We start from the raw sequence: 18258 nt of genomic DNA, 5'->3' as shown, positions 1-18258 counted from the left end.
TTTAAAAATTCAAACAAACTTCACCCCTAACTCTGAATTGTTCTAATCAGATCATCTTCTAGTACCTAGCCAAAATTAGCTTCAGGAAAATAGAGTTTTGATGAGTGACGAGGGGGAAAAGGAGTTACAGAAGTCTAGTACTCATTATAACGTTTTAAAACATTTTCCTAAGTGTCTTCATAATGGAAAAATAGAACATTACCTTTTGCAGAACTGAGTATTTCTTTGGGGAACAATATTTTATCAGTGGTATATTCCATTATTGCTGACAAGAGCTATAACTACATAGTTACAGGGATGAAATACTCTTAATCTACATGTGATACACAGGACATATGTATAATCTACACACATACTATATAGAAATTAAGCAAAAAGTTTAATCATCTTACGAAAATATACATGCAATGCCTATTAAGTATCATTAATTGGGAATTTTCAAGAAAACATAAATAAGTGATACCTCTATTTTAAAAGTCATTAATCTACTAGATGCAAGAAATCTTACCTACTCATAAATCTTTAAATCTGTCTGCACTACAAACCCCAAATCAGTTCACCTTTACGAGTAAAGGAGAAGAATTAGGAGAAAGTGCTTTTTAAAAACAAGGTTAAAAAGAAATAAATAACTGTTGTAGTTTGGGTAAATATCTCACTACAGAATTTATTCCTCTATAAATGTTTTAGGAACACACAAAATCTTCAGAGATTAGTTATTCCCTTAAGCAGTTGCCTGTCCATCAAATATTACATTGTTAACTTCCTTCTTCATGGTATATCATCTAGTTTTCCAATATTTCCAGAGTTCTTCTACTGTCTCAATTGAATTTAACAAACAAATGTACTTATCTCCAAACATTTTTAGTATTTTTCTTCAGTGCTACATTGAGTCATGGCATCATAAGTCACTTTAAAATTTAACTTAAGGCATCCCATTGCTTCCATTGCAAAGTCCTCTGGATACTCTTGAAATAAGATGCTTCCTTTCAAAGATGCTTTCATGAAGAAGAATATTTAAACATCCTATATTTTATGGACTGAAATCTGTATAACAAGCATCATATTTGATATAAAAAATTTATTTAATCATTTTATAAATATGGAATATTTGTAAATGTTAATGCCATTGGAAAAACAATCTGCCATTTATAGTACATCTCATTATTTTATATTATATGTCCACATAATTCAAATCACATAATCATAGATTTTTGCAGCTGGAAGTAGGTATTAGCAACTCAATATGCAAATAAAGAAACTGAGGCTCTCAAAGGTTAAAGAACCTACGTAGAATACAACTTCCTACAAAGATAATGGAAGACTAACACTGGTGACCAGGATTTATGCCATTCCATGCTGCTGCACTAGTTCCCAAGCAGCAAGTAACCAGTGGTAATTCATAATGTATTGCCCTGACAATCTCGATATCCATGGGCTTCTGTCTTAAGTACACATTTATTACTGAGTAATGGAACTCTTGCTTTTTGCCGGCCCATTGCTGTACACAAAGATTGACACCCTTTGGTGCATCTTGACTTTGAGAGCTCTCTACTAACTTCTGTCCTGGTGTATTTTACTGGCAGTTTAAAAATCCTGATTCAGCAATGTTATGGCAATACTATTACAGTTATCTTTTAAAATATACAAAACCACATTAGCTAGAGGGTGGTGTCACTATCATAAAAAGGGCTATGGGCCAATCATTTGTTTCAGTTGCTATGCAGCCACATCCATACGGCACAGATTGAGGCCTCAGGAAATTCTTAACATTCTGAGGTAAATACAAAGACGTGGGAAGATTATTTCTTTTTGTTAAGACTGTTCTACCTAGGTAGTAGTTGTATCACATCTGAAATGGATGCTGAAATGTAGATATACCCAACTTTTTATAGTTATAAGCTTCCCTATGTTTTATTTTTTAAATGATCCTGACTTTTCTCATCCTAAAATCAATAATATATGTGCTGTATGAAATTAAACCCTATGGATGAAACCACAGGCAAGAGCAGTAAAGGTTATGGAAAAATATGCCTTTATAATGCTTCTGTTATCTGTGCTGCTAACTATAACTCTTGCATATATAATTCCATTATACTTTTATAATTCAGGGCTTTGAAAATGCTTTTGAACCATTAATATATTTTCCTGGTTAAAATTCTTTGAGATGTTCTTAACAAGAGTCTTAGATAATGAATTTGGGCAAACTCTGGAACAGTCTTTACAGTATTATCATTCTCATTAATTTTCAGAACTACCCACTGTGTTGAGATGATTGTCATGGACCTAAGACTTCAATTTGGCTAAATATTTTTGCATATATTTCAACATATAAGTAACTAACAGATGTTTAAATGTTAAGTTCATATGGAAGAAATGGTTAAATGTATTTAATCTCATGATTTCTTTGCCACACTAATTCTTATTTTACTATTTCTTTATGTATTACACTATTTCCTCTATACTTTGGTGTATAATAAACCAAAAATTCCAAAATTCCTTCAAAGACAATCCTTCAAAACATTCTAGAATTAAGAAATCTATGCATATATAAATTTAATATATGTAGCATAACTAACTTTTTTAAAAAGAATACCTTAAACAGTGATATAATTAGTAATATAAAATAATTATTTTTATAAAATATACAGAGTTCATATAAAGCATAGGACTGGATTTTTTACTTTTTTCCTTTATATTTTTAACAGAAAGAATGGTTTCCATTTATATTCTTATTTGGCTTTATCAACCTGATATATACTGCCCTAACCTGCCAGTAAAATATGGGTAGAAGACTAAAAACAATATTACTTTAAGAGAGTTAATGCAGTACACAGTTCCATACTTTCATCTAGTTTATTCTTTTCTCTTTGCCTGTTTGGTTATCTCTGAAGACTGCTTCTGTTTCCATTGTTTCATCCTTTAGCATTCACATATCAGAGCAATAAGTATTTCATTACTGGTTTATCTGTCCAGAGGCTTGAGAAGCGGTAACAATTAACCCTCCCTTCACAGTGATTGATACAGGCTTTGCTTTCAATTTGTTCCACTACACAGATCATGAAATTCTGAATGCAATCATCCTCATTGACCTACACTTTCAAACACACAGCTACAATGAGACTAAAGTAATTATTAAAAGGAACACAGGACTACTAAGATCTGAAACAAAGTCTTTTTAAAATCTGTTAGACGACCTTCTGGTAAAATTGGCAAATTCTGATGCTAAGGAAAATGATAGCTTAGTGTCCCTGTCTGGAAATATTCAATGCAAGCTGATCAATGTATATTATGGTGATTGCATTGGCTGTAGTATGTCCTTAGAAAATACAGAAAGCCATTCTAGAACTGTTAGAAACACATAGAGTTAAACTGTTAACATTGTGCCTTACTCTGTATAAAATTTTTTCAAAGAAACTAAAGTTCCTGATTTCTGTAAAAAGTAAAATACACTGACCATAGCGAAGAATTAAGACTGGAAATGCAATAGTTTTATTGTCTAAGAGTTGCATACCTGAGCCCTACATTTTCCCTCTCCCCTCTCCCTTTAGATGAAGAGTCACAGTAAGAAATGAATACATTTTTCACAAAGTCTGGAAAAATGGCTTCAAATAAATATTAATCTACTGCAATCGATATATATGAGGAATGGAGAGGGGCTGGTAGGAGAGTGGTGACTACAGAACTATATTAAAACAAGGGTTGCAGTTAAAGAAAATCAGGGCAGAAAGCAAGGCAGCAGGCCTGAGGCTCTAATCACAGAACAGAGTGATGGAGATGAACCAATACTGCATGGATTAGCGATGAATTATTTTGAACCGTAATCATATGCCTGCACAGGAGAGAGGCAAAAGCTAACCATTGCTCATAAACTGATCTGCTGATTTCCAGAGACAGAAAGAGAGAGGCAAAGAGAGAGAAAAGAATAAATTCATATGCTAAACTAATTCAGAATAATGAAAACCTAAAGATGTGGTTATATTTCAAGTAACATTTTATGTTTAATGTCTGCTACATACTACATAATATGCAGTGTTTCAAATATAAACTGTAAAGTTCTTAGATTCAGACAGGATTAAACCAACCATTTCTTCTAAGATTAGGATGCAATATATGTACTCTACATTCTTCGTTGCCCAATAAAACCATTTTTGGACAACTTTGACATCCCCCAAATATAAAATGTTTTAAGTATTTATTTACAAAGAAGAAACAGCATTCAAGAAATTAACTTCCTTTGGATAATGTGAAAAATTCATAGCAAATGAAGATTCAATTGTTAGAACTAATTTTGTTAGGAAGAAAAAAATCAAAACTGCTGGTAGCAAGAGATTCCTGAGATTCTTATGAACAGACTGTTTAAATGAAGAGCACTTTAATCAGTAGAGGAATCCTCACGTTTCTAATGTCTTGCTGTGCATTCTGCAGGTTATAGTAGCAGCTGGTAGAGGTCATATATCTTTTGTGAGCATCCCAAAAAGGCTCACTGCCAGACTGTTAAATTATGAATAAGCAATGAACAAAAGAATGCAGATACGGTGGTGACAAGATAATCCAAGCAGATTTATCTATGACAAATTTCACAGGATTAACAAATTACATTTACACAGAACAATAAAAATGTGCAAAAAAAAAAATGATGAGCCTACTTTTCCTTACAGCATTAGGAAAACAAAAAGTCACCAATCCACTGCATACATTTAAATGTAACTCAATCTAAAGTAAGACATTTATAATGTTCAAGATATCTATGTAACATTTTTCCATTTCAGATAGACATACACAAACATGGTATATCTTATATTTTATATATAATTTATGTTGTAAACAGTGTATATATATGTATCATGTGACTTATATATAAGCTGCGCACACTATATACAAAAATCTTGTATAATTTAAAAAATCATATACATGAATAGAATACATGTTTTTAGAAGTGGATTCTGATGAATAAATTATATTTGTAAAGGGAAAATGTCCCCTCCATCAGCACAATACATACTAGTTAATAAAATATCCTTATTCATTCATGTCTCCATTTTCTAGGGACAGAGAGAGAAGTTCTGCAAACAGTTTCAATCATTCCACTTGCCATCATCAAAATACTGCCATCTCTCTGAGTTAAAGTGCTTCTGAATGAAGTTTAGAGCTAGCATCCTTTTCCGCAGTGTTACTTTAGCAGAAAGGAAAATCCAGAGATTTAGGGAAGAGAGTGTTAATTATATCTATATTCACACACAGATGACCCTTAATTCAATATTAAATTCTTTATAATAAAATTCTTTTTATAAATCTTACAAATGAAAACGCCCTAGTTCATCAGCTATAAGGAAATATTATTGAAATGCCCTATAAGTTTATAAAGTGGTCTTAAAATGCCGTGGGACACTACTTTTCAAAATGTGCAATTAAGATTTGTGAGTTTAATGTTTTATACTAGGTACCCAACTCACAGTCCTTTAATTCTGCATTAGAATACTGATGATAATATAATACTGTAATCAGATGTAATCTCTTCTAAGATGATCTGACGGCTGTTTAAAATTTTGTAGTCTATTTTTCACTTAATGCTTCCTATTGACTTTTGTTTTTTATCTTCAATATTTCAGTAAAACAACCCTCTAAATTTTAAGTTCTTTGCCACATCTTATAAGGCAACTTATCCTTTCATAAACAAGATATTTGCTGAAGGTAAAAAATGAATCTGATACACAAGCAAATTACCTTGCAACCACAAATACTCAAGCAATTCTTATTCAGTCCTTTAAAGCATGAAATTTCTATTATACATGTTATTTTTAAAGAAGCTATTTAGTTGACAATATTACATCCAAAAATGTAAAGATAAATGTGGCATGTTTGTCTACTACTGCAATCTTGCATATATTCTGCAATGAACACCCACTCACGTCACATGCTACAAAGTTTCCTAAAGTACAGTTTTTGTTAAAGAACTGTTATGTATCGGACCAACCCCTAGGGTTCCTGGCTTAGAGGAAAAAAATGTTACCAAAGCCTAACTTTCCCTTCTTGAAGATGACTCTGCCTGTGTGTATGTGTGTGTGTGTGTGTTGCAGGGATGGGGGAGTAAATAATAACTTACCATTTATGTATTTATTGTGGTCCATTTTAACATGTCATATTTTTAATTAAATGAGTGAATGCATGTAAAGCTCTTAGAAAAGTACCTGTTTATTAGCACACGATGCTATATAAATGCTTGCTGCCACTGTTATAATGCCAGATAATTTGGCAGGAGGCCAACTTGTACAAATCCTTATAAATTTCAAAAGACAATGTCCAGAAATACAGTTAGGTACTAAAATGAGTTATTCAGAAAGCCTTATGAGACTGTTTCTACACAACCAGTGGCAAAAGTATTACAAAATAAAAATGCTTCAACTATAATCTTTAGACAAACTTGTGGCACACTCTGAGCCATGAATTATATGAGCAGAGGGCCTTGAGAACTTCACATGCTGTGACCAAAGAGGCAGATGTACATGGAAACCTGATTCTTCTGACACCACTCAGCTACAAATTTGCCCTAAAGTATGTATAGCTATGGAGTTTGCCCACAAAACTACTGGGACAGTAAAGGGTGAGGTAACAATGCTTTCAATATTGATTCTTTCTCTAATTTCATAAACACTGTATTTCTCCAAACATCTGATGAAGGACCAACACACAGGGCTATCGTTCACTACTCACAGTGAATTGGTCTTTCTGCCATTGGAACTCTCTGATATTGGCTCGGAAATCTCTGAGTTTGGAAAGTCTGAAAACGCAGGCCCTTCCACACTGGTGTTCAGGTACGTTTCTACAAAGACTGTACTGCCTAAGTTCACCTCAGAGACAAACCTGAATTCGGTCTCTAACTCTATCACCTTCCTTGAGAATGCTAAACCTCTATTTTCTCATGCATAAATGGGGATATTAGCATTTCCCTCCTAGGTCAGTGGGGAAACTAAAGAGAAAATTATTGTGAAGCATGTAATATAGTATCTGAAACATGGCAGTGTCCAATGTTTATATTATATAATCATCATCATATACTATTTTTTTTAAATCTCATCAAAATAACTTTTATAAAATTTGCTATAATTTCACTTCAATTTATACAGTATCTTTTCTCACTCCTTCCTCCAGGAGCCTCTAACCACTTTATAGTCACTAATTACAATAGTTTCCAAATTGAATAACTATCCTCCCAGAACATTGAGCTAACAGAAGTGAAAAAAGAAAGCCTTATATTTCTATGAATTCATTACTTCTTACTCTTTTAGAAAAGGGTGTCTTCTGGCTCTCTATAATATTCTATATATCCAATAGAAGGGCAAGCCTATAACCAAAGCAACTGCTCTTACAAGGTATATATTTAGTACTGTACCTGGCACGCATCACCATGGTCCACAGTAGAGGTTCAATAAATGAAGCTGAATGAAAAAACCAGTCAATCATTACATTCTAGGGCCAGGAGAACTGTGGGCCATAACAACATAAGATCTTTATCTTGCTTCTTCTGGTTTCATATACAAGACCACAGCATTTCAATTAATTCACCAAGACACTATGTTTTACAAATGCATACAGAAAACTTCAACTATTGCTTAATGTTGTCACTGCCCTAGTCATTTCAGATACAGTCGCAGTTACTTTATTCTTACTAAGCCATGTCCTGTTTCTGCATTGTAGTATTACTAATATTACTACACATTCTTCTAACTATTCTATCAAACTTAATAGTGCAAACATCCTATTCACACTAATGAGGCCCAGCGCAGTAAAAATACCATTCAGTTACAGTTGGTTTATTACACTGACCAATGAGGGGGAAAAAAAGGCTACTATTTACTAGGAAAATACTAACATCATCGAATGCAAACAATTGGATTTTCCCATAAATTCTAGTTCTTACTAATCATAGATTTATATATTTAAAGTTTCACATATTCCATTATGTGCAATTTTGATAGCATTTAAAATTTAAAGAATAACATTTAATCAACTAAAATTTAACATACTAACTTAGTTACTAAGTTTCGGCTTTATTCATCCTAAGCAGTTAAAGACATGTCTATAAAACACCTGAAGTTAGACTGTAGCCCCAATACAATGCAGAACTTTTAAAAATCAATTAGAGTGATTAAATGTTATAAGCAGAAAAAGTGACTGTGTAAACATAGCATGGAGGTGGCGGGGGCTAGTTCTGCTTTCATGTGGGTTAATTTTCTTTAAATTTAGTGACATTCTGCATAAGATACAGGTTTACTAGAATTTTAGAAAAACAAAAACAGATTAAGGTTACATTAAGGTCATTATTAATAGTAAAGCACTTTTGGAAGTTAGTAAAGGAAAGCATTCAAAGGATTTTGAAATTTTTGTAATATACTCTCCATAAATATCCCCAAATAAAGGCCAGGCACAGTGGCTCATGCCTGTAATCCCAGCACTTTAGGAGTCTGAGGCAGGCAGATCACCTGAGGTCAGGAGTTTGAGACCAGCCTGGCCAACATGGTGAAACCCCCATCTCTACTAAAAATACAAAAATTAGCTGGGTGTATTGGCATATGCCTGTAATCCCAGCTATTTGGGAGGCTGAGACAGGAGAATCACTTGAAGGCAGAGGTTGCAGTGAGCTGAGATTGTGCCAGTGCACTCCAGCATGCCTGGGCAACAGAGCAAGACTCTGAAAAGACAGACAGACAGACAGAGAAAGAGAGAGAGAGAGACAGAGAGAGAAAGAGGGAGAAAAGAAAGAAGAAATCCCCAAATATGAAGACCTACAGCTTAAGAAAATAAATAATGCTTCCCCAAAAGTGTTGCTTCACAGAAGCCATAGAAAACCTCACCACAGAGCAGGGGATCCTAGCAGCAGGTCCCACTTCAAACAGACACAATTTTAACATACCACTGAATCCCAGACCAGGATCTGGGGCAGGGAAAAGGAGTAAGGTGGTTCACAGGTATTCTGGCATTCTCATAAAATAGCTATATTACAGTATATGGGCAGCCATTGGGTAGAAGAATTACAGGGGAAAATCAAAATTCATATGACTAAAATTATCAAACTACTCCAATTTGTGGATTATATTTGAAGTACAGTATAAGTCTTACCAATTCATTACTGAGATATTAATTGCACATCACTTTTAGCCATATTTTTAAGACTATATAAAGACACAGAAACCAAAACCTTACTAATAATACTACTAGGTGCTGAAAATACCTCATGTAACTTAAAAAAAAAAAAAAGTATCAAATAATGTTGAATTCAGGTTTGCTCATTTGCTCACTGTAAGGAATCAAATCCAGGGATTAGCATATTGTGCATGTGGAGTAGTTATATGCCTTTCAATTCATAAATCAGAAATTGGACATCTGAAAAGATGTTGTAATGTGGGAGGGTCTTACATAATAAAGGTCATTATAACTCCTGGCTCTGGAGCTATACGATCTAATATCCTCTCTGGTGGATCATGATATGCCCATGCATTACAGTTCTTGTTGACAGTCTGTTGCCTTGGAAATATTTCATTATTTCAGTTTTTCCATTTGTAGACCCTTGGCCTTGTGATATGAAGGCCATCCTATTTCATATTTTCGATTATCATTTAAGCAATCTTTTGGAGCTATTTATATATATAAGCAAGTGTTAGACAATGCATATAATCATTTATCATCCCTATTTAAGCTTATACTGTAGATAGAAATACCTCCAAAAAACAGTCTCCACCACCTTTACTTTTTCAACCAAAAGCCTTGTGCTACTGGGATATGCTTTGCAAATCAGCATGGGCATATCACATGCTTGACACTTCTCTCTGTCTAATTTTCTTGGTTATACATCCACATAGTAGAAAAACTTTGTGGTAGCGCTATATAATTTGCAGTCTATTGGAGTTTAAAGAAAATCAAACAAGTTTATGTACACAAGGTTTTCAACTTGTTCTTTCAGGCTCTAAAGAGGCACTTTCTGTATATATAACTCAGAGAAATTTAAGAAGCACTAAATAGTAACCAAAGACATTATCAAGAATGAGCTTATTTTTCTGAAATTTACATTATAAACATTACTATAAGGAAATGACTTTGGTACTGTATTATTATACACAGGTTAGATATTTTATAAATAAATGAGACAATTCAAAAGATATATTTTTCTCTGTTTCTGCTTACTAATATATTTGAAAAGCAGTAAAGAATACATTGTCCATAAATGCCTCTGTGAAATCAATGATTTGGAAAACATTTTTTTAAATAAATAGGAGGATACTATTTAAAACATATCCACAGAAAGTCATCTTTTATAAACATATTTGTGTTCAACTGCTACAGGGAAATACTACTATTAACCAACAAGTTCTAGGCACAATGTGCAAATAAAGGTGGAATTATTCACTTACTTGAAGCAAGTAGTATGAAAAACAGCCCCCTCCTGAACAAACCATCTGATTTCCCATTTCTCATTACAAAACCAAATCAACTTACATGTGTAATGTTTACACTTAAAGTGTTAAGAGCATTTAAAACCCTGATAACAGAGTGAACCCTTGGGGCATAAAACAACTGTTTGGATAAGGGGCCAAGTTGGTGGTTACTGCCTTTTGAAAGGCTTAGTTTATAACTCCTTCCTTCCTATCTTCTACAGTGCTCCCTCTGCCCCGCACCCCGCTGTTATTACTCCTCCTTCTCCATACAGGTTAAACCTTCTCAGATCCAACCTTTAAAATGACAGCATCCAAGCTGAACAAGAAGATGCTATTAAAGGGCATTAAATTAAATACAGTATATCCTCCTACAACTTCAATCAGAATTTCAGACCAAGTGTTATTTAGTTCAGCTCTCAAGTGGAGCAGAATAACAAATCGCACACTTTGATTTACCTTCTTCGAATGCCAAATGGAGACAGGTGATAAAGAAAGCACTCATGCACAGGCTATGAAGTTTCCTCTAGAAATTAATTCTATCTCTGAGATTCTTATCTCAGAGAAATTCCCAAAATGGCACACAAATAGGCCTCTGCTAGAGAGATTACTGGGGCCATCCCAGTAAATACATTTATTAACAACACAACTGGGAGGGAAGGAAAGAAGGAAGGAAGGAAGGAAGGAAGGAAGGAAGGAAGGAAGGAAGGAAGGAAGGAAGGAAGGGAGGGAGGGAGGGAGGGAGGGAGGGAGGAGGGGGGAGGGGGGGAGGGAGGGGGGAAACCAATTATAAACTTCTGATTTCAAAAAGTATTCATGTTAGATAAAAAATAATTTTTAAAATCCTTGCACAACGCTCTGAGAAATTTTTTTTACTACAAGAGTAAAGTAATATGTGAATTCTTCATGAAACACTGATACTTCTTAAGAAGTAAATGCTCATTTTAGCTATATGAGTTATCAGATTTTCTACAGTTTGGGAGCAATAGTTAATGCTATACACATTTAACATCTTTAAAAACTGGATTTTGTATGATTTACTCGCTGATACATGATGTTTACAGAATCATCTCGCGTTTAGAATTAGTCAATTATGTATCTACTTAACAAAAGTATTCCTTAATCCTGACAATTCTGCCTTCCCTATTGTATGAAAGAAATAAGCAACAGTACAATATAAGCTTTTTAAATGAATGGATGCCTGAATATCTCCTTATCGTCTTCTGATGTAAGCTATAGGTTAAATATTATGTTGCATCAAAAATAAAACTATGTTATAATAATTAAATCTTGCAACTAAGCACACCCCTTGTCTTCAAGTTCACTTAAGCCTGTGAGGAAAATCAACGCGCCTGCTGCGGGTGGGGGTGCATATATCTGACTGTATTTGTTTTCCTCATGAATCAATGGGTAACATTTCATGCTTCCTACTGCGCCTTTCCTCTTCGGAGACAGAAAGAGATATCCACTTTGCTCAAACCAATATGCTATATACAATTAATGTCATTAACGCTGCCAATTAATAGTAAATAGGATTCCAAAGAAAGTAGGCTGGGTGGACAGCAGGAGGGAAAACCACGTTGGTGGTGATGGGGAGGGGGTGCTGAGTTACTCTGAAAATCTATCAATGCTACTCACGTAGGACAGTTACGGGTATTTTGAACACAAACTCCCTTTTCCTGTGGCTGTGCTAGTTTAACTAACTTCAAACAGACATGCTCCACTGAGCCCCTTGCCTGGATATGCAATTCTCACCAGGAACTTTTTAAAACACAGATCCCCAAACAGTAACTAACGGGGCATAGATGCTCCAACTGCTGACACATTTTGGATCTCGCTGTTTGTTTGCTTATTTGGATTTGAGGGTTTTCTTCTTTATTTTTCTTTTTCCTTTGGGAGGGGCATGGAGGGGAGGGAAAGATGAGAGCGGAGGGCAGAGCGGGAGACCCACAAGTTGCCGACCGGAGGGCGCAGCCCGGGAGGCGGGGAGGCGGGGAGGCGGCGGCCGCGCTCCTCTGGGCTCGGCCCGGCCTAGCTGATCGCGCGGAGACGGAGACGGAGCCGGCCCCTCCGCGACACATTCCGGGCCTGGCGCGAGCTCCGCGCTCCCCGCCCCCGGCCTCCTCCTCCTGCTCCTCGCCTCCTCCCCCTGCTCGCCGCCTTCCCTCCCCCTCCCCAGCCTTATTCCCTTCCTCGAGAGCAGCTGCCAGGGGACCTGCGGCGGCCCCGGGGATCCCCGGCCCCCCACCCTCGCTGCTGCTCCCGTCACACGGCAGCGCCTTCGCATCTCTGTTTGTTTCTCTTTTTCTTTTTCTCCTTTTCTGTTTCTTTCTTCTTTTTTTCTTTTTTTTTTTTTTTTTTTTTTTTTTGTCAGCGAGTCACTCTATTCGCCGAGCCGAGGAGGTGCGACTGCTCAGAGAGCCCGGCCGCCGCCAGAGCCGCTCGCTGCCGCAGCCGCCGCGGGGACAATGCGCGGGGCCCCGGGCGAGCGCTGCACCCAGACGAGGTCCCCGCGGGCTCGCGGCCCAGGAGGCGGGCGGGCGGCGGAGCTGGGCCCTCGGCGGCGGAGGCGGCGGCGGCGGCGGCGGCGGCGGGAGCAGCGGCCCGGCGGCAGGTTCAATAAACAGAAAAGTGTTACCGTTCTCGCCTGGAAGGATCCTGCTGAAAGCTGGGCTTGGTGGGCGCCATCTTCCTGCTATTTTTTTTCCTCTCTTACTTTTTGCCTTTCTCCCCCCTCCCGGGTGGGGGGCGTGGGCGGGCGGGGGTGTGCGTGTGCGTGGGGTGGCGGGAGAGTGCGGCCGTGCGCGGCGCTCTGGGCTGCCCGGCGGGCGGCGGCCGGGACTGGGGCCGTGGCCGTGGCCGTGGCGGCGGCGGCGGCGGCGGCGGCCGTGCTGTTGAGGCGGGGAGGCTACGGAAAAGTAGTGGGGCCAGAGCCTCGCCGGCGGCCGGTCGTCCCCTCGCGCCGCCGGTGCTCCCAGGCGTGGGTCGCCGCCTCCTCCGCCGCCTGCGCCTTCTCCTCCCGCTGCTCGCCGGGCGCCGCCGCCGTCCATGCGCCGCAGAGCGCCCGCGGCCCGGGCCGCCCCGGCTCCCGAGGCATGCCCGGCGCGGAGACAGGCGACCGGCGGCGGCGGAGGAGGAGGAGGAGGGGGAGGCGGCGGCGGCGGCGGGGGGAGGCGGCGGCGCGGTCCCGCGGGCTGCCCGGCCCAGGGCCCCGCCGCCTCCAGGTTCTCAGCCCCGCGCCACCACCCGCGCCCCCCCGTCACCCCTTTCTACCACCCGGAGCCACCCGGTGGCAGGTGGGGCGCACACCCTCCCGGCGGGGGGCGCGGGGTCTAGGCCGGGAGGAGCGGGGAAGGGGAGGACACGCAGGGGGTTCCAGCTTGACCGCTGTGAAAGTATTTCTGGGCATTTTCCAGCTGCTTTGCTCCAGAGCGCTCTCTCGCACGCAGACACACACACCCCCCCTTCTCTCTCTCTCTCTCTCTCTCTCTCTCTCTCAATCTCTCTCTCTCGCTCGCTCGCTCTCTCTCTCTCGCTCTCGTTGGGGGACTGGAAGGCTCGGCTGCCGGCGCAACAACGCCACTCAGTTGCAGTTTCAAACACTTCCCTTCTCTGGAGTATTGCAGCCAGGAAGAAAGAAAGAAACAGCAAAAGGAACTGGGAGGCCACGGGAGCGAGCTGGGGCAGGACACAGTCCCGGGAGCTCCTTGGGGGCAGCGGAAATCAATGCGGGTGGGGGATGCGCTGGCCCAAGAGCCCCGTGGGCGGCGCAGCAACAGCACAAGCACCTTGTGGCTCTGGGGCTCTCAGCAGCGTTCCCAAAGCCGGAGCATCTGCATCAGTCACGGACGTACAGGAGTGCAGACCCCAGGGTTCACAGGTGAATCCCCGCGCCTTTAAACTCACATATGGAAGCCCCTCCCGACTCGGGTCCTGGGACCTGGGACCGGACTGCGCCCTCTGGGATCTAGCCCAGCCGCACCCCGGTTTGACAGTTGAGCAAGGCCTAGAGAAAGGCTGGGTACTCAGTCCAGGGCCCGCGCTAGAATCCTGTTACCTGGGTAGACCCTGGTCAGTGCGTTTTCTCCACTAAACCAATCAGAAGCGTGTGGACAGCTTTTTACGCAGAGACTTGGGTCAGTCATGTGTCAACCAGGCAAGTAGAAAGGACTCCCAAAGCATTTCCACTTTGAATGAATGAAAGCGCCTGATGGAAAACATCAGTCCTGTGTGAGGTTCTGCATTTGACTGTAAACTTACGAAAAAAAATAAAGACCTGAAAAGGGGTCCTCCATTCAGTCTCTACGACTCCAGTAAAGTGGGGCTGGGAGTTGGAAACTTCCAACGAACACATAAATGTTTTTCGTGGTAGAGGTGTTTAATCTGCATGATGGTGTTTTAAGTTCTCTTTGGAGTACACTCTACAGGTAGGAGAGAATGAGAAATGAACTGGAGTGGAGAGTGTTATGGACAAGATATACATGGGCTGGCAGAGAAGGGAAAAAGTTGCCAGTTCAAAGTGTTGGCTCCAGGACACCCAGTCTAGGGGGTTTCTGCGCCAAGATGACAAATAAGAGAAGCTTGTAGTCTCCCAACAGGCCACTCTTTGCTTGAAAAACCCCCACTCCTGTCACTCCCGCGGCAGACTCCTCAAAAGTACTTAAAAATAATTTTTTGGTAAAATGATATGTCACCATTCACTTAACAAATCCAGATGGAAACAAATCCAAGCGGAAACTAAGTCTGTCCCTCAGAACCCCACAATCCTGTTGAGGTGCCAGAGGACAGGGGACTCCTGACTCAGACCCTACCTCCAACACCTACCAATGACCTTGCCCTACACGGCTCACTCTCTGCCCCCCTCCCCCTATTTTAACTAAAAGACAGTAACAGGTGTCATCATGTCTTAGCAACAAAATCAAAGAAGTCTACATTTTTCACAGCTATTATCTTCTCTTCTGTCAATATAACACAAAAATCGAAGGAGGGAATAATGCACCCCAAAAGCTAAAGTTTAGAAATGCTAGAAAAAAAAAAAAAAAAAGCCTTAGTCTTTAGAACTGCAGTGGAATTCAGAGACTTCATAAGGGACCCAAATTCAGAGTTGAAAGTGGAAAGCACCAATGCAGCTCTCAGTGTTGAGGTGGCAGACTGTAGGGGACTGCCCCTGGTGCTCCTGCCTTGAGGGAAAATTGTCTCTGAGGTGATCTTTATGGTAAGGGATAACAACACTCAGAGCAAACCCGATGGCAGAAAATTCCTAAACCCCCACCCCTTTATGCTCAATTTATATGGTATAGGTTAGCTCAAGTTCCCGGAGGTCCCTGAAATCTTCCAAAGGCCATCTGACACTTCTGACCCTTGACTCCCTACTTCACAGACCATACTACTGTGACCATTGCCTGCACTTCCTAGTTAAAGTGACCGCCAGATTCTATTGTCATTTAAATGTTGTATAAGTGACAAAAAAAAACCATACCTGAACCATGAAAAGGAAAAATCTCATTCTTTTCTAGTCTTTTATGTTTGAAAGAGACCCAGATCTTTTGTATTAAAGGTTCCTGTAATCACTGAAGTAAAACAAGACTAAAATAATTTAAATCAAAAATCTCTTTGACAAGGAATAACCCCTTTTTGAGTTATTTTCCAAACTCTTAAAAAAAAAAAAAAAAAAAGAAAAAAACTTCAGGCAGTACACAGAGTATATAATGAAGGCTTCTACAGAATATTTGGAATACTGGGCATCAACTTGGAAAACACTCAATGTGTTATGCAAAATCTGCTCTGGTCACTGGGCCATTGGTTGGAAGGCACAAAATATGGCAGTGATAGATTATCTTAACCTTTTCAGTTTAAATACTGTTGGTTCAAATCAAAGGTTCTCAAATCAATGAAGTTTGAAATACAAGGTAAAAATAGGAACTGTTATTTGAATTATGCATTGTGTATATTTTAAGTTAAATGCCATTGGCAAATCTCTCAGATGTTTAATCGTGTGCAATCTGGGAAACACAAATATTTAATTTCACACTTTCATGTGCTCTTTTTTCTTCCATCTTTTATAAAACCAAGCCCCACAAATGGGGAGTTTACCTTTCACAGTACATTGTTAGTTTTTCTCAGCGCATTTTTGTGGATTACATTTTCAGTAAAATCTTGGAACATCAAAAGTTGTCCTCAGGAAAAACTTCAGGGTTCTAAAGCTGTTGGTGGTGGTAAATTGCTTTCCCTTTCTTTCCTAATTGAATCAAATTACTATTTCAATGTCAAATACATAATTTTTAAGAAAAATCTATAAATACTTTTAAGAGAAATACAAACAAATAATGCTTTAAAACTTCCTTCTCACCACCTACCCTGACTTTGTAAAATTTGCTTCCTAACTTGTATTCCTGAATCTTAGGCATTTGCATTATAATGCGTTTAAGATGAATACTTAACAGCGCCTAGGAGACTCGGATTTCATGCTGTATTTCCCTGTAGTAACAGGTGACATGATAACACTGTTATGTAGAATTCCAAGTCTACAGCTACACGTGAAAATCGTTCCTATTCTGTTTGGAAACAAATGATCAATCAGCCTCCAGTGATCAATTGCCCCCCTAGCTGTCCGTCTGCGCGGGTCCGCATCCGGCTGGGGCATTGAGAAAATTCCACGGGAAAGGGATGAGGATCCTAAACTTTGCAAAAGCACCTTGTGCGGCGTCTCAGACTTCGCTGCAACTCCTCCGCTACTCGGGGCTGAGGCTCTGGATTTGGGGGCCAGGCAAAGGGCAAAGGATGATTTCACTTCGCCAGCGCACTGGAGTGCTTTTCAATCCACCAAAGTGAAGTGTGTTTTTCTTCCTCATCTGTAGAACGAGGGGCAGGCAAAGTGAGCCCTGGCAATGTGCATGTGTGTTGTAAGACACAAAACAGGAGGCAAAGTGAGTCCCACCCAAGCACCCCGGGGCGGGGGCACTATCCCAGTCCAGGCGGGACTACTCACCGCTGCTGGTAGGAGGTGATGCCCTGGACGTTCTGCGGGGTGCCGTTGGCCGCGGCGCCGGCCCTCCCCATGCCCGCGCTGGCCGGCACCCCCGCGGCCGCCCCGCCGGCCGCCGCGGCCGTCACCTGCACGCTGAAATCCGGAAAGATTCGGATCATCGCCGCGGCTTCGGCCCCCGGGCGCGGCGGCTCTGGGCACTGGCTGGCGGGGGTTCGGGCTCCGGCTCGGGCGGCGGCAGCAGCAGCAGCGCGAGCAGCGGCGGCGGCAGCAGCGGAGCCAGGCACCAGCCTGCAATCCCATTAGTGAGCCGCGGCCACTGTGCGCCGCGGAGAGACGCTTTGATGTGCGCGCAGCGGGCTGGGGTGGGGGGGTGCCGCGAGCGCGAGGAGGAGGTGCGGGGGGCGTGCGAGGGACTTGCAAACAGCAAAACGTGTCAGGGTGGGGCCTTTTTTCCCTTTTGGGGGGCGGCGGTGCTCCCCCCTCTTTCCAGGATGTTGCTCTCACTGGCTGCTCCGGCTGCGCCGCGCGAGCCCAGCTGAGGGAAGAAGGGGAGGGGGTGGCGGAGGAAGGATGCACCGGGAGGCTTGGCGAGGACTTGGCCGGTGCAAGGGTATGACCGGCAGCGGAGGGTGCGTTTCTTTCCCGCCCCCCTCTACACACACACCCACACACACACACGCCGCGCACTTCCGACCCAAAGTGCAAGACTCAGGCGCGCTCTCTCTCCCCTCCTTTCTCTAGAGAAATAACCACCATCCAGGCAAGCTCGCGCCTCCCGCGGCTTCCAGCAACCTGGAAGCCAGCCCGCGTGTGCAGGAATGGGGGCGTAGAGCCTCCCTTCCT

General features: G+C 41.2%; 1 protein-coding gene across 6 annotated transcripts in view; it reads right to left on the bottom strand.

Moving 5' to 3' along the window:
• The window catches only part of NPAS3 (neuronal PAS domain protein 3), an 867987-nt gene extending 850477 nt beyond the window's left edge, over positions 1-17510 (bottom strand). For 3 of the 6 annotated variants that reach the window (XM_025392819.1, XM_025392820.1, XM_025392821.1), the window contains exon 1: positions 13066-13179. In XM_025392819.1, the coding sequence (XP_025248604.1) occupies positions 13066-13115 (50 nt within the window). In that variant the 5' untranslated portion in view covers positions 13116-13179. Of the gene's footprint in view, positions 1-13065; positions 13183-17415 lie in introns of those variants that run through there. The other 3 variants (XM_025392817.1, XM_025392818.1, XM_025392822.1) reach the window with 3 other exon arrangements.
• Between the last annotated feature and the right edge of the window lie 748 nt (positions 17511-18258).

Source organism: Theropithecus gelada, chromosome 7b (genome assembly GCF_003255815.1).
Source record: "Theropithecus gelada isolate Dixy chromosome 7b, Tgel_1.0, whole genome shotgun sequence".
NCBI lineage: Eukaryota > Metazoa > Chordata > Mammalia > Primates > Cercopithecidae > Theropithecus > Theropithecus gelada.
Note: the sequence above shows the minus strand (reverse complement) of the source record. Positions and strands in the feature narration are given on the sequence as shown.